General features: G+C 41.8%; 1 protein-coding gene across 9 annotated transcripts in view; it reads left to right on the top strand.

Moving 5' to 3' along the window:
* The first annotated feature begins 10,865 nt into the window (after window positions 1–10,865).
* LOC136707833 (adhesion G protein-coupled receptor L2-like) overlaps window positions 10,866–16,415 on the top strand; it is a 148,228-nt gene continuing 142,678 nt past the window's right edge. For all 9 annotated transcript variants that reach the window (XM_066682108.1, XM_066682105.1, XM_066682101.1 and 6 more), the window contains exon 1: window positions 10,866–10,979. In XM_066682108.1, coding sequence (XP_066538205.1) covers window positions 10,904–10,979 — 76 coding nt within the window. In that variant the 5' untranslated portion in view covers window positions 10,866–10,903. The remainder of the gene's footprint in view (window positions 10,980–16,415) is intronic.

Below are 16,415 nucleotides of genomic sequence, written 5' to 3'. Positions count from 1 at the left end.
CTGTGCATACATCATTGGAAGACCCAGCGCCATTGTGATTGGTGCCTAGCTTTGTGATACATCTTACACTCCCCCCTGCACAGGCTTTCTACCCTTTCCACCAGCTCAGTGACTTTTGGCAGCATGGTGGCCCCTCTTGGCGCCCGGATGATGACAATTTTTCTGCAACATCGCAGGAGCCAAGAAAATGACATTACTTCCTTGAGGTGGAGGAACCGTCTGCCTCAGGCCTGTCAAGCACCGTCAAAGACAAAGTGCAGCGCACTGCCTCTGTAAGGTCCCAGCCGGGATTCCTGAGTGTACCCAAGGAGATCTGCTCCTCTCCTGCGCCCCCACCTCTCAGCTCCTCAGCTTTGTGTTCTGGTTAATCAACCTCTGCTCTTTACAGACAGCACGTCAGCACCTTCGGGTCTTTAAACTGGGGTCTGCCAAAATTCCTTGAACTTCCTAGTCTCTTGGTGGGACTTCTATTCCAGTGCATTCTTAAGAGTGTCAACGCGGTTCTAGTGCTTAGGTAGCTCTAGCTTGTGATGGTCAGGTTAGGTTATTGTTTAGTCTTTCCTAGAGTCTAGTGATAATAGTGGTTTTAAAACAGTTTCACTACTATTCAAAGTTTCGTCAAGCCAGTTTGTCATGTATATCCCACTACACATTTATCTCCCTCCCAAAAATCATCTCCCTCAGTATTAGCATTTTAACTTTCTTTGTGATTATATTTTATAATCAAGCACTAGCACTAGGTTTCCTCTTCACTTTCCTCTTACTCTGCTCTGAGGTTAGTGAGGTCATAGTGAACTGAATTAGACTTTGTGCTGGCCACCATGTTTCCTATGTCCGTGTAAAAGAAGCACCTACTGTTATTGTTTGATGCGCTTGCTCAGTTGTCATCTTCCCATGTGAAACCAAATGGAGACTGAAGGAGCAGATTCAGAGGCTGAATAGCTGCTCCAAAAGAAGAATCAGGAACCTGCAGGCACTACAAAATGCAGATGTCTTCGTTTTAGCTGTGCTGGAGCGTCCTCTTACGTTTTAGGTTTTTGTTCCAACCTCATTGGCTATGCATGTATGTATGCATGCTTTATTTTCTTCCTTCCAGGCGCCGACAATCGAAAATAAATTAAAATTCCGGCTCTTTATATTCCTCTTCTTTAAGCCGGTGGAGAATACTTGGAGGCCAACCCTCAGAGGTCAAGCGATACTCAGGAGCTGTCAATCTTTCTCAGTGAGCCTCCCGCCCCTTTTCTTTCTCCTCCGATTCCATTCTCCCATGCACCTCCTTTTTTTCCTCCTCCCATTCATTCAATTCCTCTCCATCTTAGGAATGGGGACCGCTTCTTCTTGACTATTCTAACGCCGCTCGCCTGCCCAGATTGAGAGGGCCAACTAAGGCCTTTGTAAGACTCTTGCGTCCATTCACTCTCCTGTCACAGACACACTCATATTTCATGCTAAGGAATGCTGCCTATCATTTGTTCCCTTTTTTTTTAAAACATCTATTTATTTATTTATTGAATCATATTTTAATTGCAGGTTTTTCAGACATTCTCCTGCTCTGTAGACTCAACATCTCTTGCAATGCAGTCACAACTATCTTGTCTTATTTTGTGTAATGACATCAGCCTCACTTACTAATTATGTGCAACTTACACACACATTTGCTGTCTTATTGTGTATGTACTTTATTCTGTCCATACATGTTAGAGAGCAGAGAGCATACCATTACCTTTAGTTCTAACATATATTTATTGTAGCATTACAGCTGTAATGTGCTTAACCTCTATACTCAAGTATATAAGCATCACCACTGCACAGTTCCAGGGTCTCAGGGTCCTAGGTTTAATCCTCACCTCAGGTCACTGCCATTTTAAGAGTATAGTGTGTTCTCTCTGTGTCTGTGTGGGTTTCCTCTGCATGCTCTGGTTTCCTCATACAGCTGTTGATAGATGGACTGGCTGCGCGACTTTTCCACAGGTGTGTGTGTGTGTGAATGACAGGGTGAGTACATGAAATTCTATGTGAGTGACTTGGTGATAATGTCCACATGTACGAGTGACAGGGTGAGGGCGTAAAATTGTTCACAAGTGTGTGAGGTGATAGGGTGAGTGTGTGAGATATGGGAAGACTGAAATTTAGTGTTTGAGTGACTGGGTGAGGGTGTGAAATTGTCCAGAGGTGAGTGGGTGAGAGTGTGAAATACAGAAAAAAAAAAAATGAATAAACAAATAATACCTTCTTTAAACTGACTGTAGATGATTCAAAATCAAACAGATCTTTCAGAGCCAGGCACAAGCCCAAGCTCTTCAGTAAGTGTAGCTAATTACTACCCACCTCTTTTACTAATTTATTGTAAGGAATTAGCCGTTTAGCCGAGCAGAATGCGGAAAAAAGCCAGTGCCAGTCCCTCAGGTATTGCCAGCGTGGCCTTGTGCAGCTTATAAACTTTCTCTCATTGGCCTTCTTAAATCATTTCATGCTTGGAGAAGTGAACACCCCAGCACACACACATTTTTCCACCCTCTAAAATGATGATGCGACCATCAGGAATGGCGCAAAGCTTCTTAATGCTAATCGGCTAATCCTTTTATTTCGAGTCGGACCAAATCCAGTCCGAAATCTGCCAAACAAAACGGTGTTTAGGAGGGTGATAATGCCGGGCTCCTGCGCCTAAGCCTCACAGACATGAGGCGAGTGTGTTTCTCGGCGGGGTGACGTCTTCAGCGCTTCACTGAGGATACAGGTCACACCCTTGTTCCACACACTCACAAACACACATTCCCAGACCTCCCTTTCTCAACCCCCAGCCCCCCACAGCCTGCTGGGACCAGGGGTCTCAGCTGGCGCAGCAGGGAACGGGATTTTCCCGCAGCTTTCTGAGCACTCGCCTCGACTGCTGAGTGCTCGCAGCTTGAGGAATCCAGTCTGAGAAGTGCATCTCTCCCTCTTCCAGGGGAAGAGAGATGGCTGGAGCTGTACGTGGTCCCATAACAGAGTTTGAAATTCCTTGCACTTCTTGAAACACCCCTCTCTCTCAGATTCTGTAAGGTGGTGTTTCCTGTGTACCTTCCACATTGTTTGTCCAGCCCCTGTGAGGACACCATTCAGTGCTGTGGGTCTGAAAGGATGAGTGGCTGCCAGAAATGTATTATTATCTTCTATTGAGAAGAAAGCAAATGGACAAAGAAATAAGGCAATCTGCATACATTCTGACAATTTAGTTTTTCCTTTTGAAATCCAGGATCGATTGACTTGTTTCCCTTCTGGGAAGGGCTTTACACTTGATGTTGGATGCTGTGAACATTGCTGAGAGCATCTGATGGCACAAGAACCTTAGTGAGGTCAGGTGTTAATGTTGTGGATTACAGCAGCCCTAACCAACTGATCCTGATGCTGCTAAAGAGAACTCCAGCACTCCAGTTCAAAGCTGCAGGGCTTATAACCATCTATCCAACGCTTGGCACTGAGCATGATGACCTTATGCTCATGTACAGCTGCCCAGGCGCATAATATTCCATGGTTTTTTATGGACATTATACAAGCTGTTTGTGTGTACAACTGCCATCTGTGCCAGCATTGATACATCTAAGCCTGTCACAATAGCCATTTTTGGAGTCAATATAATGTCCCAGAAAAAAACTGCAATAAAGAATATTATTGTCATTTTAAGACCATTGAGCGCCACTGATATAAAACTATTATAAACAGCATAATAGCACCAGTACATCTCTTAAAAGAGCAATGAACTATTAACAAAGCTTAGTTATTGACTGTATTCAGACATTGGATTTGGAATATAAAAATATAATTAAATAAAATAAAATAATGGCCCAAGAACAGAGAGACTAGAGAAAACCAGACAACAGAACAGTGCAACTACTGACTAGTGACACTTCTTCTAATGTAAACAAGCACACCACTGAACACAATGGGCTATATCGAGGTCAGCAAGAATTACTGAGGCTATAAGTCAATAATGCAAGTATATTGACATCATACCTAAATTAACTGAATTCCCTAATCATAAGGATTGTCTGCAAACGTTTGGACGAGTGTGTTACTGAAAGACCACAAACTAGAAAATAAAGTCAGGAGCTCAAAATTGTTCCTAATTTCCATTTGAAATCACTTGCCTAAAAAGTTTGGGAGCCCATGCTCTAGACCCTCTTTCCTATTTCCTAACAGCTCAGCACTTGCTAATGAGATCTGTTGTGTTGACCTACTTCAGAGTTGCATTTTAAGCGATTTTGTAGAATTCCCAAACTCAGAATGCCTCCACACACACACACACCTTCTCCCCCATGATCACACCTTGCTCAAGTAGACTCGGATTTGAAAGCCTTTATGAAATAGTTTGGCAATTAAAAAATAAGGAATGTACTGTTTCCCTCTTACAGCAAATGTCGGCAATGTGCCAAGATACATTTGGAGTCTGAAACCTTCTCTATTTTATTAGTGGAGTCACAAGGCAAGGAACCTTCAGTATGTTTCACACAAACCAGTTTTTAAAGTCTACCACTTTAAACCACTACTGTAATCTTTATTATTTCACCTGTCCATTCTAAAAAACCAACAGTTTACAGCTGTACCATCACACTATTCACACAGACCTTTCACACTACCCCCACACACCTCAGCTGCCACACCAGGTCCTTCCTCATGGAAACCAGAAATGGATAAAGGAGATATTTCTAGGAAAAGGCACTAAAAAACATTTAAAAATGAGAGGTTGAAAATAAATGCAGCCATCTATGGAGGTGAGGAGACCATCCCCCTGCTGATTATTTTAAAAACCCAGAAGTAAGTGTCTTGGAAAAACATTGGATTTTTAACAAAAGAAAGAGTGGGCCGACTAAATACTAAACTCTCAGACTGACCCGGAGTATCACACCAGCTTCATAAACAAGTCTACTACCACTGAACTAATTGATGAGGTTTGCTGCATTCGCCTTGGAGCTGTAGTTCACTGAGAAAGGAAAGCGCTAGACACTAAACATGTCTTGGTTGAAGGATTCCATGTGGGGAAGCTGTGTAAATGAGAGCTGTTTCTTTAACAGGGGGTTTTAACAGGGCAAAACAAAATGGTCATGGCCTGTAAAGTTGTGGAGGTTGCTAATTCTTTAGAGAATACCACGCTTTCATGGAATGCTGCTTTAACATTAGCGCTCTGTCATGTCTCGCTGGCATTAATGCGAGGAGCTGTTTTCTTTTTTAAAGAAACTAATTACCATTCTTGTAGGATTTCACAGTTTTTGTGTTTGCTGTGCGTGCTCACGCTTGTCACGTTTGATGAATCTGGCACGGGGGCCCAGCGCAAGGCTTTGGAAATGACTGGATGAGCTATGGTGACAAGACAGTGGCTAATGGTAGTGATTTATAACTGTTTTTATGAAGGTCCTATGCAGATCTTAATGGGGCTATAAATTTAAACACACAAAACATGAATCACGGCTGTCTTGATTTCGACACCTGCTTTGCCTTAGAGGGTGAATATTTAGGCCTAGGTCCTGGGGATGGCATGTGTCCTCAAAGAAGTGGGGATTTTGATATTGGATGCCACTTTATTTGGAAAGTGGAGGTGCTGGTGGTGTTTCTTTCTCTAAGTCTTTGGTGCTGCACTTCTGTATTGTGGCCAAGGCTGACATTGCACAGTGAGTAACACCACAGTTCTCAGCAGTCTTTGTCCTACATTTTAAATACCTCTGGAAACAAAGGAAGCCTCCTCCCGCCAGGCACTTACGGAGCGAATTCATTACGGCAATTTGAATCCAGTCTGCTGTATGCTAATGCCCAAAGCTCCTTGTGTTTTGCTTCCAACTTTATCCCTCCCTACTTTATCCATTTTTTTCCCTTTTCTTCCTTTCTTTTTATATTGTTCATCGCCTAAAAATATCTCACTGCATCGAGAGTGATCCGGGCAGGGAGCGTATTTAGGCTCATTATAAAATAATCAGGATGGCTGATGAGAGGGGGAGCTCATCAGAGGAGGAGTTGTGGGAAGGTTTTTTTTTTTCTGACTCACACTTCAAAGTGTGAATGTGAGCGAGCGATTCGGATGATTCCTCGGCCCACGGACTACCTGGACGCTCTCAGCAGCTCCACGGAGGAGGGGGAGGAGGAGAGAACTGGGAGGAACCAGCTTGGTTTGGGTTTTGAGAGATGAAAGAATCATTTGCTCTGCATTTTTACAATTTGCATTTATACACACACACACACACACACACACACACTTATATACTGTACATAAAACAGAAAGCAGCCTTTTTAAAATTCATTTCCAGACTACCACATAACAAGTATGATTTGGGTGGTGTATCGTTTTCAGTTCTGCAGTGACACTAACGAGTGGATCAGACACATCAGTGCTGTTTGAGTGTTGAACCTCCTCAGTGTCCTGAAGTGTCCTGATTAAACTGATGTGCCTGAACATTTAGCATAAAGGTTATTTTGACTAACATTTGCACAGTTTTGGATGGAGTTACGGCGACGGTGGTGCAGCAGGTTAGTGTCGCAGTCACACAGCTCCAGGGACCTGGAGGTTGTGGGTTCGATTCCCGCTCCGGGTGACTGACTGTGAGGAGTTGGTGTGTTCTCCTCGTGTCCGAATGGGTTTCCTCCAGGTGCTCTGGTTTCGTCCCACAGTCCAAAAAAAAAAAAAAACACACGTTGGTAGGTGGATTGGTGACTCAAAATTGTCCGTAGGTGTGAGTGAATGTGTGTGTCTGTGTTGCCCTGTGAAGGACTGGCGCCCCCTCCAGGGTGTATTCCCACCCTTGCACCCAATGATTCCAGGTAGGCTCTGGACCCACCGCGACCCTGAACTGGATAAGGGCTTACAGATAATGAATGAATGAATGAATGAATGGAGTTACTGGCATAAGACAATCGTGGATAACTTGTTGGGTTAAAAACAATCCATAAATGTAACATACTCTCATCATGGAATGTTCTCACTTTGAAAAGAAAGCTGATGTTTATATTTTAGGAAGTAAAATCATAATCATAAAACTAGTGTATTCTGCAGCATTTCTTTTAGTCGGTCTACTGGGAAATGTTCACAGGGTAAAGAGTGGGTGTGTGTTCTAATGATGTAGACAAATCAGAAAAGGAAAAATGTTTTACGTGTGTGTGTGTGTGTGTGTGTGCGCATACAAGTGAGTATGTTATTGAGGACAAGATGTCTTTGCAAGTATAGGAGTATCTCCCATTTGTCATATTATGATTACGTTTTGGTGGCCTCAACTTCAAATATTTTTTATTTTATTTTTTTAATGTGAAGAGTGAAATTGTGAAGTTGGTGTTATTTAGCTACTGTAATCATTATTTTAATGAGTATTAAAGTATAGCAGAACTGGTTTGTGCGTGTATATTTGCATGTGCATTTTGCCTGTGTGTGTGTGTGTGTGTGTGTCAGTGAGTATATGAATGCGCCGGACGAGCGAGGCCGACACACCATCCATCTTCAGTATTTGACATATGTTATAACGAGGCCCCTCTTCCCCTGGGCCTCGGATGCTAACCTTTTGCCAAACGCAGACAAAGCAGCGTGGGTTTGTTTGAGCTTCCCCTTGAGACGCGGGAAGAGACGAAAGCAGAGACATAAAAAATAAAGGAATAAATAAAACCAAAAAAAAATACAAAATAAAAAAAAAAAATCTCGGCCGCAGCTAGAAGTGTTTATGCGGCCTTTTCATGTTACTACACAGAGGCCTGGTGTCCACCCAGTCATGTCATCTCTGCCAACGGGGTTCAGTTGTTAGATGGACAACAACAGGCAGCTTGGCGTGTGACCTAATTAGCTTGGCATCACAGAGGAGACTGGTTTTGCAGCAGGTGAACTCCAAAGTGCTTTTAAAAAAAAAAAGTACTACCCACTTTTTTTCCTTTTTTTTTTTTTTGACAATTTCACTTGGCAGCCCACGAGAGAGTGAGAGAGACAGCGCGAGAGAGAGAGACAGCGCTAAGGAGAGAGCGGCGGAGCTGCCAGCTGAACGCTGATGAATAAGGGAAAGTGTGGATTTCATTGGCAGCCGAGCAAAATTCATCCGAGGTGGTCATGTTTGTGTGGAAGAATATAATCATCTCATAAAAGCGCTGGGCCTTTTGCTTTTATTCATTTTCTGCATTTCTCTTTCTCTCTGTTGCTCCACTGACTGGATATGAGAGACTATCAGAGAAATGGACTTATGGAGATCAGGGGTCAGCTTAATGTTCTTTTCCAGTGCAAGCATTCACTCGAAATGTGAAATGCAAAGTACATTGCTGATTTAAAATTTTCTGGCATCATGCTCATGAAAATAGCATCTGCTCTTTTACACTGTGTGAACGTTTAATGAGGAAATGACCTAAAGATACACTGCTCTAAATCAAATAGGCGGTTTAATACTATCTCAATATACCTCAGTATGTCTTACGTATGCATCTGAATGTTTATCTATTGAAAGTCCCCAACCCCACACACAGTCTGTCACCGTGTAATATCTGTGCTGCTCTCAGGATCGATAAAGCGTTATGTTTAAGGAGAGAAACACAGCAAAGCAGAACTGGACACTTAATGTTCTCCTGCAAGCGTGTTGAAGTGGCATTGCCATCAGAAGGAGCATGTGAGGGTCTTCATTCTCTCAGATGGGTAGTGTTTATATTGATTAGGTGATTATGTTGTTGCAAAATACATTAACCAATCAGTTACTTATAATCCAGAGAGTCCATATCATTAAAAAACAACATAAGACTTTTGAATTTGTGTATTTGTGATGTCACAAACCTGATCACATTCACATCAATCTGCCAGTCTTCATATAAACTTATATACATATAAAAGTATATTGTGTGTAACCCACAGATAAAGAAACACATGTAGTAAACAAAATGTTAGATTGTAAAAACCTATTTAAGCAGCAGCAGCAATAATAATAATAATAATAAAAATGTCTGCATATTTAGCCCATAGCTGTAGAGAGCCACAGAGGTTATAAAAAGCATTTTACCAATGATTGCTTTCTGAGAGAGACACAATCTAATCATAAGAGCCCATTAATATATATCCATCTTAAAACAACAGAGACAAAAACATATGGATAAAGAGGTCAGACACACATTATAAGTGACCTGAAAAAATGTAAGTATATCAGCCCTTTGAAGATAACGTGATCGAACATGTGTATGTTTCAGAAGTGTCCCACCGATAAGCAGCCTTCAGACGCCAGTGCAGTCTGTGCTTCAGGTGTCTCAGGAGGCTCCTGGTGAAGCTGCTTGAGAACATGCCAAGAGTGTGGAAAGCTGTATCAAGACAAAGAGCTGTCTTGAAGAATCTTAACTAGAAGAGCTTCATTATTTAACCCACTGCGTAGCACTCGACTCCATACCGTGGGATTTTATAGATTTGTCGTCTTTATTATTGTTCTGTTTTTATTTATTTATTTATTTTTTCTGTGTAGGTGTAACTGGTATTGTGTTTCTGTGCTCATGAGGTTACAACTCTAAGAAAGAGCATAGATTTATTTAGTGAAGACAGAATGTCATTTATGAAGTGGGAGTTTGCAGTGGAACAACAGCAGCTGAGATACGCATCTCTGGATGTTACAGTATACATTCAATATCTGATGTATATGGACATTTAAATGACTACATTCGCTATATACACATTTGCAATGGGCGAAAATAACAGTGGGAATAACAATAATGTAAAGAGCTTGTGTGATAAATCAAAGAATATGGTCGGTGTTATGAGGTAATTTGTAAACACTTTCAAACCTAGTGCATTTTAATACAAATTATATGTTGAACCAGATATAGATATAAGGCAGATTCACACAGCTATGATTTCTTACATCATAAACCTAAGCAGCCAATCCTGAAAGCTTGCAGGGAGGTTACTGTGGAAACAGTGTTGGAGATTGATTGCGTAGCTAGCGTCGATGCACATGCACTGAGTTAAAGCGAAGGTGTAGGGTTGCATCTAAACCACTAGTAAGGCTTCAAGGGACTTTTATTTTAGAGTTAACTACTTTTATGAACAGAGATAGATTTTTAAAGGTTTTAAAGAGTTTGAAGAAATTGTGTAATCTGCATGTTGTCGATGTGGCAACAATTCCTCATATCTCCAAAATAGCAACGGTTCAGGAGAAGAAACCTACTTAAGTAATTCTGGAGCATTTCCCTTGCTCTGTTGTACATGGCAACGGTTTTCAGGACCAAGCTTTACAAGCTCTTCGCTTCCTTAACAGATGTTCGCTGTTGTATCTTAAATGACACCTGAATAGCTTTGGCTTAATCTCACTCTTTACTCAATCCAGATGCTGCTGATGAAGGTCTTGTACGTGAGTGCGTAATGTGGAGTATTTAAAGCCCAGAGAAAAGGGCCCATCAGATAGAGAGCCATTATCCGCCATTTGGCCAAAACAACCCTCTGCCTGTTTGCTTTTATTGCACAAAGACGAAAAACGTCCCATTGTCTGAATTAAACACGTCCACTTCCTCTGCTTGCTGTTAGCGTAATGATATCCCGGACATTCTGATCCTTCTCCTCTTTCATGTTCTGCATGGTGAGGGAATGAAGTGATCATGGTGATGGATTAATGTTGTGGAATGTGGTCATGTGATGGGTGAAAACAAAACAAAATAAAAAGCAGATGAAATGTAGATAGCCTTCACAGCTGGCTGATGCCAATTCCCACCTCGCTGATAATAGTCCTCTCTTCATGTTCCTGCAGATGGAAGATGACCGGTGAGGACCCTCGGCCCATGACCGATCGCTGACGCTCGCCAGGCCTGGATACGTGCTTTTTTTTCTTTCTTTCTTTTCTTTCCTTTTCTTTTTTTTTGTGGGGGGGGAGGGAGGGGTGGGCTTCTTGCTCATCCAGTCTCCAAACGGCGCTCATCATCTGGCATCTGGAGGCTGAAGGACAAAATGCCTGCTTCCGTGTGCAAATGCCACTTGCTCTACGGCCTCCTGTTGGCTGTGGCCTTTTACCAGTGCTCTGAAGGTAAGGTCCTGCTCTTTTGTTTGCAGCATAGTGCTTTCTCTCTGTAGGTCTCTGCAAAGTTGGGTAGAGGAGACTACATCTGTGCTTGAGATTAAAAAAATAATAATAATATAATATAAAATATATATATATAAGCGCCCAAGGTTTATTTTCTCATATTTTTAATAGTTGCGTTAAGTTATAGACATACATTACTGGATAGAAAGAGCTTCATAATGTGTATGTTGTACTCAGTAATTCAGGGACATTTTTTCAAGTTCCTTTGTAAAGCAAGACAGATCAGCTTTTGAGAAAGATAACTGTTGCTTCTGTACAGTTCCCTGTAGTTTGTATATTAGCTACAGCAGCTGTATAAAAGCCAGAGCCCCTTAAACATCAGCCCCTCTTCAAGAAACAGTGCAATTGTTTTAAATAAAAAATGTTTTCATTTTTATTTATTTTTTTTATTGTTGTTAAACATGATCATTTTATATTGTTATTATATTGTTATTACAGGTTAAATCTAACACCCCTTGTCTAACGATATTGACACAATGCACTAGCATCAAACTTAAAAACAACCGTAAAACTGTGTGTACTGTGATTCATTGGGTACAGTTTCTTTATTTGACCTAATATATTATTATTTATTTATTTATTTGTATTTGAAATGCGCTAAATCATGTGATAAAGGACTATATTCTCTTTTAAATGAAGCTTGCACTATTCTTTAAAGCCACTATCCACTAACCATGACCTGTATGTGGCTGATGTGATGTCAGTTCTTCCACAGAACCAAGTTAATGACATGTTTACGTCACTCATCTTGATAAAGACACCGGCTTACAGCGCACTTAGCCTCCGAATCCATATTAGGATTGGAGGAGTCTGTACAACATTTTGAAACATTTTGAAAGTCTCCTCAGTGCTATAACTCATGAATCTGTTTCTAGAAACATGCTGCAGACTCTCCCAAACTCACCAGCAGTGGCCCGAGGCGTTTAAGCTTCTAGGGAGTAGCACATGCTCTGCTGCCTGCCACTGAAGGGTTACTTTCAGCCAACCAGCTTTTGGTTCACTGGTGCAGGGAAGGGGCATCGCCAAGGGTGGGTATGTGTCCACTTCAACAAGGCCCACCCAGTCAGTCATAGTTAATTCAGTAATGGTGGGTTCATACATGTGGATACGCTCTCCTTCCTGGCTGTTCCACGCATATTTCTTGGAGCTGGAGCGTACACCCACTTGACCTAAAGCCCACCTAATAGTCATTTTTCCACTGCGGCCTTGGTGCAGGGTAGAAGGAATGACCTTGGTACAATGTCACTAGGGCATTGTGTTTTTGTGTGTGTGTGTGTAGATATGTTTTTCTCTGTAAAAACTATAGTTTCATCCCAGCTTCCTCTCAGCTCTCATCCACTACAGCGCCATTCAAACCCAGGCTAGCCTCAGGGTTTTTCCCCGAGGTTCTCTCTAGCACTAGTGCTTTACTACTGACTCTGTTGTTTAAGTTTCCACGGTAATACCACTGTCAGTCTGTCTGTGATTCCACCATACCTGTCAACCCAACCATTTTTATTTTTTTTCCCTGAGATTCTCCCGTATTTTACTATTCTCTCCCGCTGTCCTCCCATTTAAACACTTTCCCATAAATCTCCCACATATTTAACCTCTCTAAAAAGCTGAAAGGAGCTTTGACAGTAGACATAACCAGCCCATAACCACCTGTTTGATGTGTTCACTACAATCCCCTCCGGTTAGGCAGGCGGCGGTGTGTAGAACATTAGCTGTAACAAACAGCAGCTGCTAATAAAATGAGAGGAGAAGATGATGATGAAGTAGAAGAGCGACAGAGCGAAGATTCAGGGTTGAATGAACACAGTGTTGGGGGGTGGGGAAGGGTGGGTGGGTACCTGCCAAAAAGGCTGAATGTTTGTGCAAGCAATTCTTCATTTGGCAGGAGATTTACCCATGCTTATAATGAAGAGCAACACTGGGCAAAGCCATCTAAGAGTAAAATTGGAATTTAACTCTATCCCCATCCACACTCTCACTAACATTACCACTAGCACATTGTCTCTCACCCTACTTTCTCCCACCCATCTCTCCTAAAAATGGCCTCACTTATCAGTAGCCTCACTCAAAACCACAGCAAATTCACAGCTGAAACAGCAGTAAGCGATGGGTACAAATCGTAATTGAAGTAATGCGTAAACGTCTAAGTACTCGTATTCGTTTGTGGTTTCATTACTATGAGGCAGGCACTTTCAGCCAGGGCTGTATTTCTGAGCACTAGTCCTTGTTGCACTGATATCTTAAAGCTAGGGGTGTTTTAGGGATTCACTGTGTGTGCCCTTGTCTAAGGGTGAGGAGTGTGTTGACAGTGGTGAGGGTGCTGAGATGACCCAGGGATGGAGCCCTGGAAATTTTCCAGTATTTTCAAATCCCCGTGTCGACAGGCGTGGATCCGACTCGACCTTTTAGCTCAGGCAGAAGATAATGATTTTTTGAGGGTTTTTAAACACGATTAAACTGCTTTACTCTGTCACTTTGTAATGAATACAACACTGGGGTCAATGTGGTTTTTTTGTGGCGTATCTTTAAAGATTAATATACATTTTGATACACCACATCAAAGAGTGGGCAGTGGCTGTAAGCATTATGTATTATTGGAACAGCTTGAAAACACTACTATGTTAAAATAGTCATATTCCTCACCTCAGAGTTTCTCCCCACCTCTGGATTACATATGGATTACGTTATACTGTGACTTACCCCTGACGTATCGAATCTCGGCTCATACGTGAAATTACACACCGCTGATTTTTTTTCCTCCCTCATATAGTCCCTTGTCACTCAAGCGAACGTTCTCCCGTTTGTTCCAATATCAACATCAGCGTGTTTGGATGCCGTTAAGGCGATTAGCGTTGAATATTTTACCCTTTTTTTTTTTCTCGTATCATCCCGGAGGCCCCGCGAAGGTACGCTCTTCCTGAAGACAGGAGCCGTTCAATCACGCAGATTAACTCTGAGGACTTCACCATGATGGAGGAGGAAGATCCGTTTGAAATGCGAGAGGCGTCATTCCCCCCCCCCCTTCATATCCTCCTCACCTGACTGAAGGAAATGTGTGATTTGGCCGCCTGCCAGATTGAGGACTTTGCGAGGGGAAAGGAATGTTTGTAATAATCTGCTGAGAAAACACAGTCTTAATTCATTTTCTCTGTGACTCTTTGACTTTGATTAGCATGTTTGGTTGTAATTACAAGTGTAGCCGTAGAACGCTAACCCCTTCCCTCAACCCTCCACCGTGTCCCTCAATGCTCTCACACACACATTCTCTCACACGCTACTTCTAAACTAGCAATATGGACATACTTTTTTGTCGCAGAGCGACAATTATTTCTGTTTTCTCTTTCCCAGTCTTTTTCCCAACCCTATTTTTCTACAACAAAGTTGATTTAATCACACACTACTGTGCCAAACATTGATTACTGTACAACACAAGGAAAAAAAATGTTTCTTCATAGCTGTGCCTTTTCCCCCACCCTCTTTTTCTTGTTGTACACTGCTGTGGCTTGCTATTTTAGCTGGCATTTTCCAGGGCAGTGGAAAGTGTTTGTTTTTGATTTGGTGCATTGCAATTAGCAGATCTCCCAGATTTTTCAGAGCTGGCACAATCCCATGGTTTTATTTTTGTGGAACATTTGATTAACCCTGCGGACTTCAGTAGAATTCTAGAATGTTCGTGTAATTTCCAGTTTTTACTAAAAACACACACAAAAACCCAGACTTTGATCTCTGTAACATGAACACACACAACACACAAACACAAGAGACATAAATCTAGAGAACACAGAACTGCAGTCTCTGAATGTGACTCAACTATAAAATACCATTCCCAGGATTCCTGCAGTGTGTATAAAATATAGTCTGACACCTACCCAGTGTGAGAAATCATCTTCATTCCTGTCCTCAACAATAACCCAAAACATAACCCCAACCCTAGCCCTAAGCATAACTCTAAGCTGCAAATTTTAGAAACACCACAGTTTTGGTTTGCCAACGTTGTGTGGAACATATTTCTTCAGGCGCATACGAGCAGCTTTATTGATTTTGTGAAACAGTGCCACCAGTGGATTGGAGCTTGCTTAATGATGTTATAATAACTAGGATCATAATGAATTATAACACACATGTTCTGAATATCTCGACGGCTCTCTGTTGTGGTATTTGTACTAATAAATGAACATCTTGTTGAGGGAGAATGGGATGTTGTACCAGTACTTTTGGAAGTATGGTCATTATTTGCCAATGTGCAAAATAGGCATTGAATAGCAGAATTTCCTAGTAATTGCAAGTTGCATCAGTTTTGCCCCAGTGTACAGTAGGAGCACGATGTGGATTAATTTCTCCAAGGTTTGAAGGGAAAAGGCAGTATTTTGAGAGGTACAGGCTGATGATGACTGTAACTAAGCTGCTAATAGAAATGTATTCCAACTTATTACAATAAATATTAAGGACGATAGCAAAATATATCCTGCCTCTTCTAACGTATTCAAGCTTAGAGTTGGGGTTAGGGGCAGGCTTAAGGCTGATGATTATTATTATTATTATTTTTCATGCTGGGTAGGTGTCTGAATTCATATCGCAATCAGGTTGATTTGTAACAAACTGTCAGAATTCACCTGACAAAACTACAGCTGTTGCTAGTCATTAAATGTAATGCAGAAGACCCTGGGGTGTCCAGAGGTTTGAGGACTGCTACTTATTCTGAACTCCAATGCTGGACAGGCTTCATATCATATGTTTGAGTTGCATACAAGTCCAGCCCAGGAATTTCGCCTTGTTTTCTGGAGACTTCCCTTGGAATGTAGAGTTAAGAAGCTACGGTTTTGGGTTTCACTCGAAGAGAGGGCTTCCAGCTCAATGAATGATCATTCACCCATCCATCAATAGTGGAATGTGTGTGGGTTTCTCAGAAAACAAAGCCTTATCCGTCCACAAGCCATTTACCTTCTCCCAGCCCCCTTGCAAGACTTGCATTTTTCTTTTCTCTTTTTTTTTCTTCAGAAATGAACCACAAGTCTTTAGAGGCTCTCACAGAAAGGGCCTCTCAGTAATTGCTTCTTGTTCTGTGGCTGAAAATCGTCTTTGTGATCAGTTCCACAGATACCTTCTAGACGTGCTTTGAAATGGCTGATGAAGTTCTCCAAACGTTCTCAGTTAATGTTTCATTGTAATGTCCTGCTTCCAAAACAGTCGGTAGGGATTAGAGGACACATCGTTAGATATATTAAATGTAAGTGTTTGTAAAGATGTCAGTTTTCATTTTCGGAGAAGGCGGTATGGATTTTAAATGGATCCTGGTAGAGGAACCTACTGTAATTTCTTTAAAAATGTGATGGGAACCAGGAGACTGGTTTTCTGTTCAGTTCCGGTACTGGGGTCAGTATATAT

Source organism: Hoplias malabaricus, chromosome 9 (genome assembly GCF_029633855.1).
Source record: "Hoplias malabaricus isolate fHopMal1 chromosome 9, fHopMal1.hap1, whole genome shotgun sequence".
Lineage (NCBI taxonomy): Eukaryota > Metazoa > Chordata > Actinopteri > Characiformes > Erythrinidae > Hoplias > Hoplias malabaricus.
This window is presented reverse-complemented; position numbering and strand designations above follow the sequence as displayed.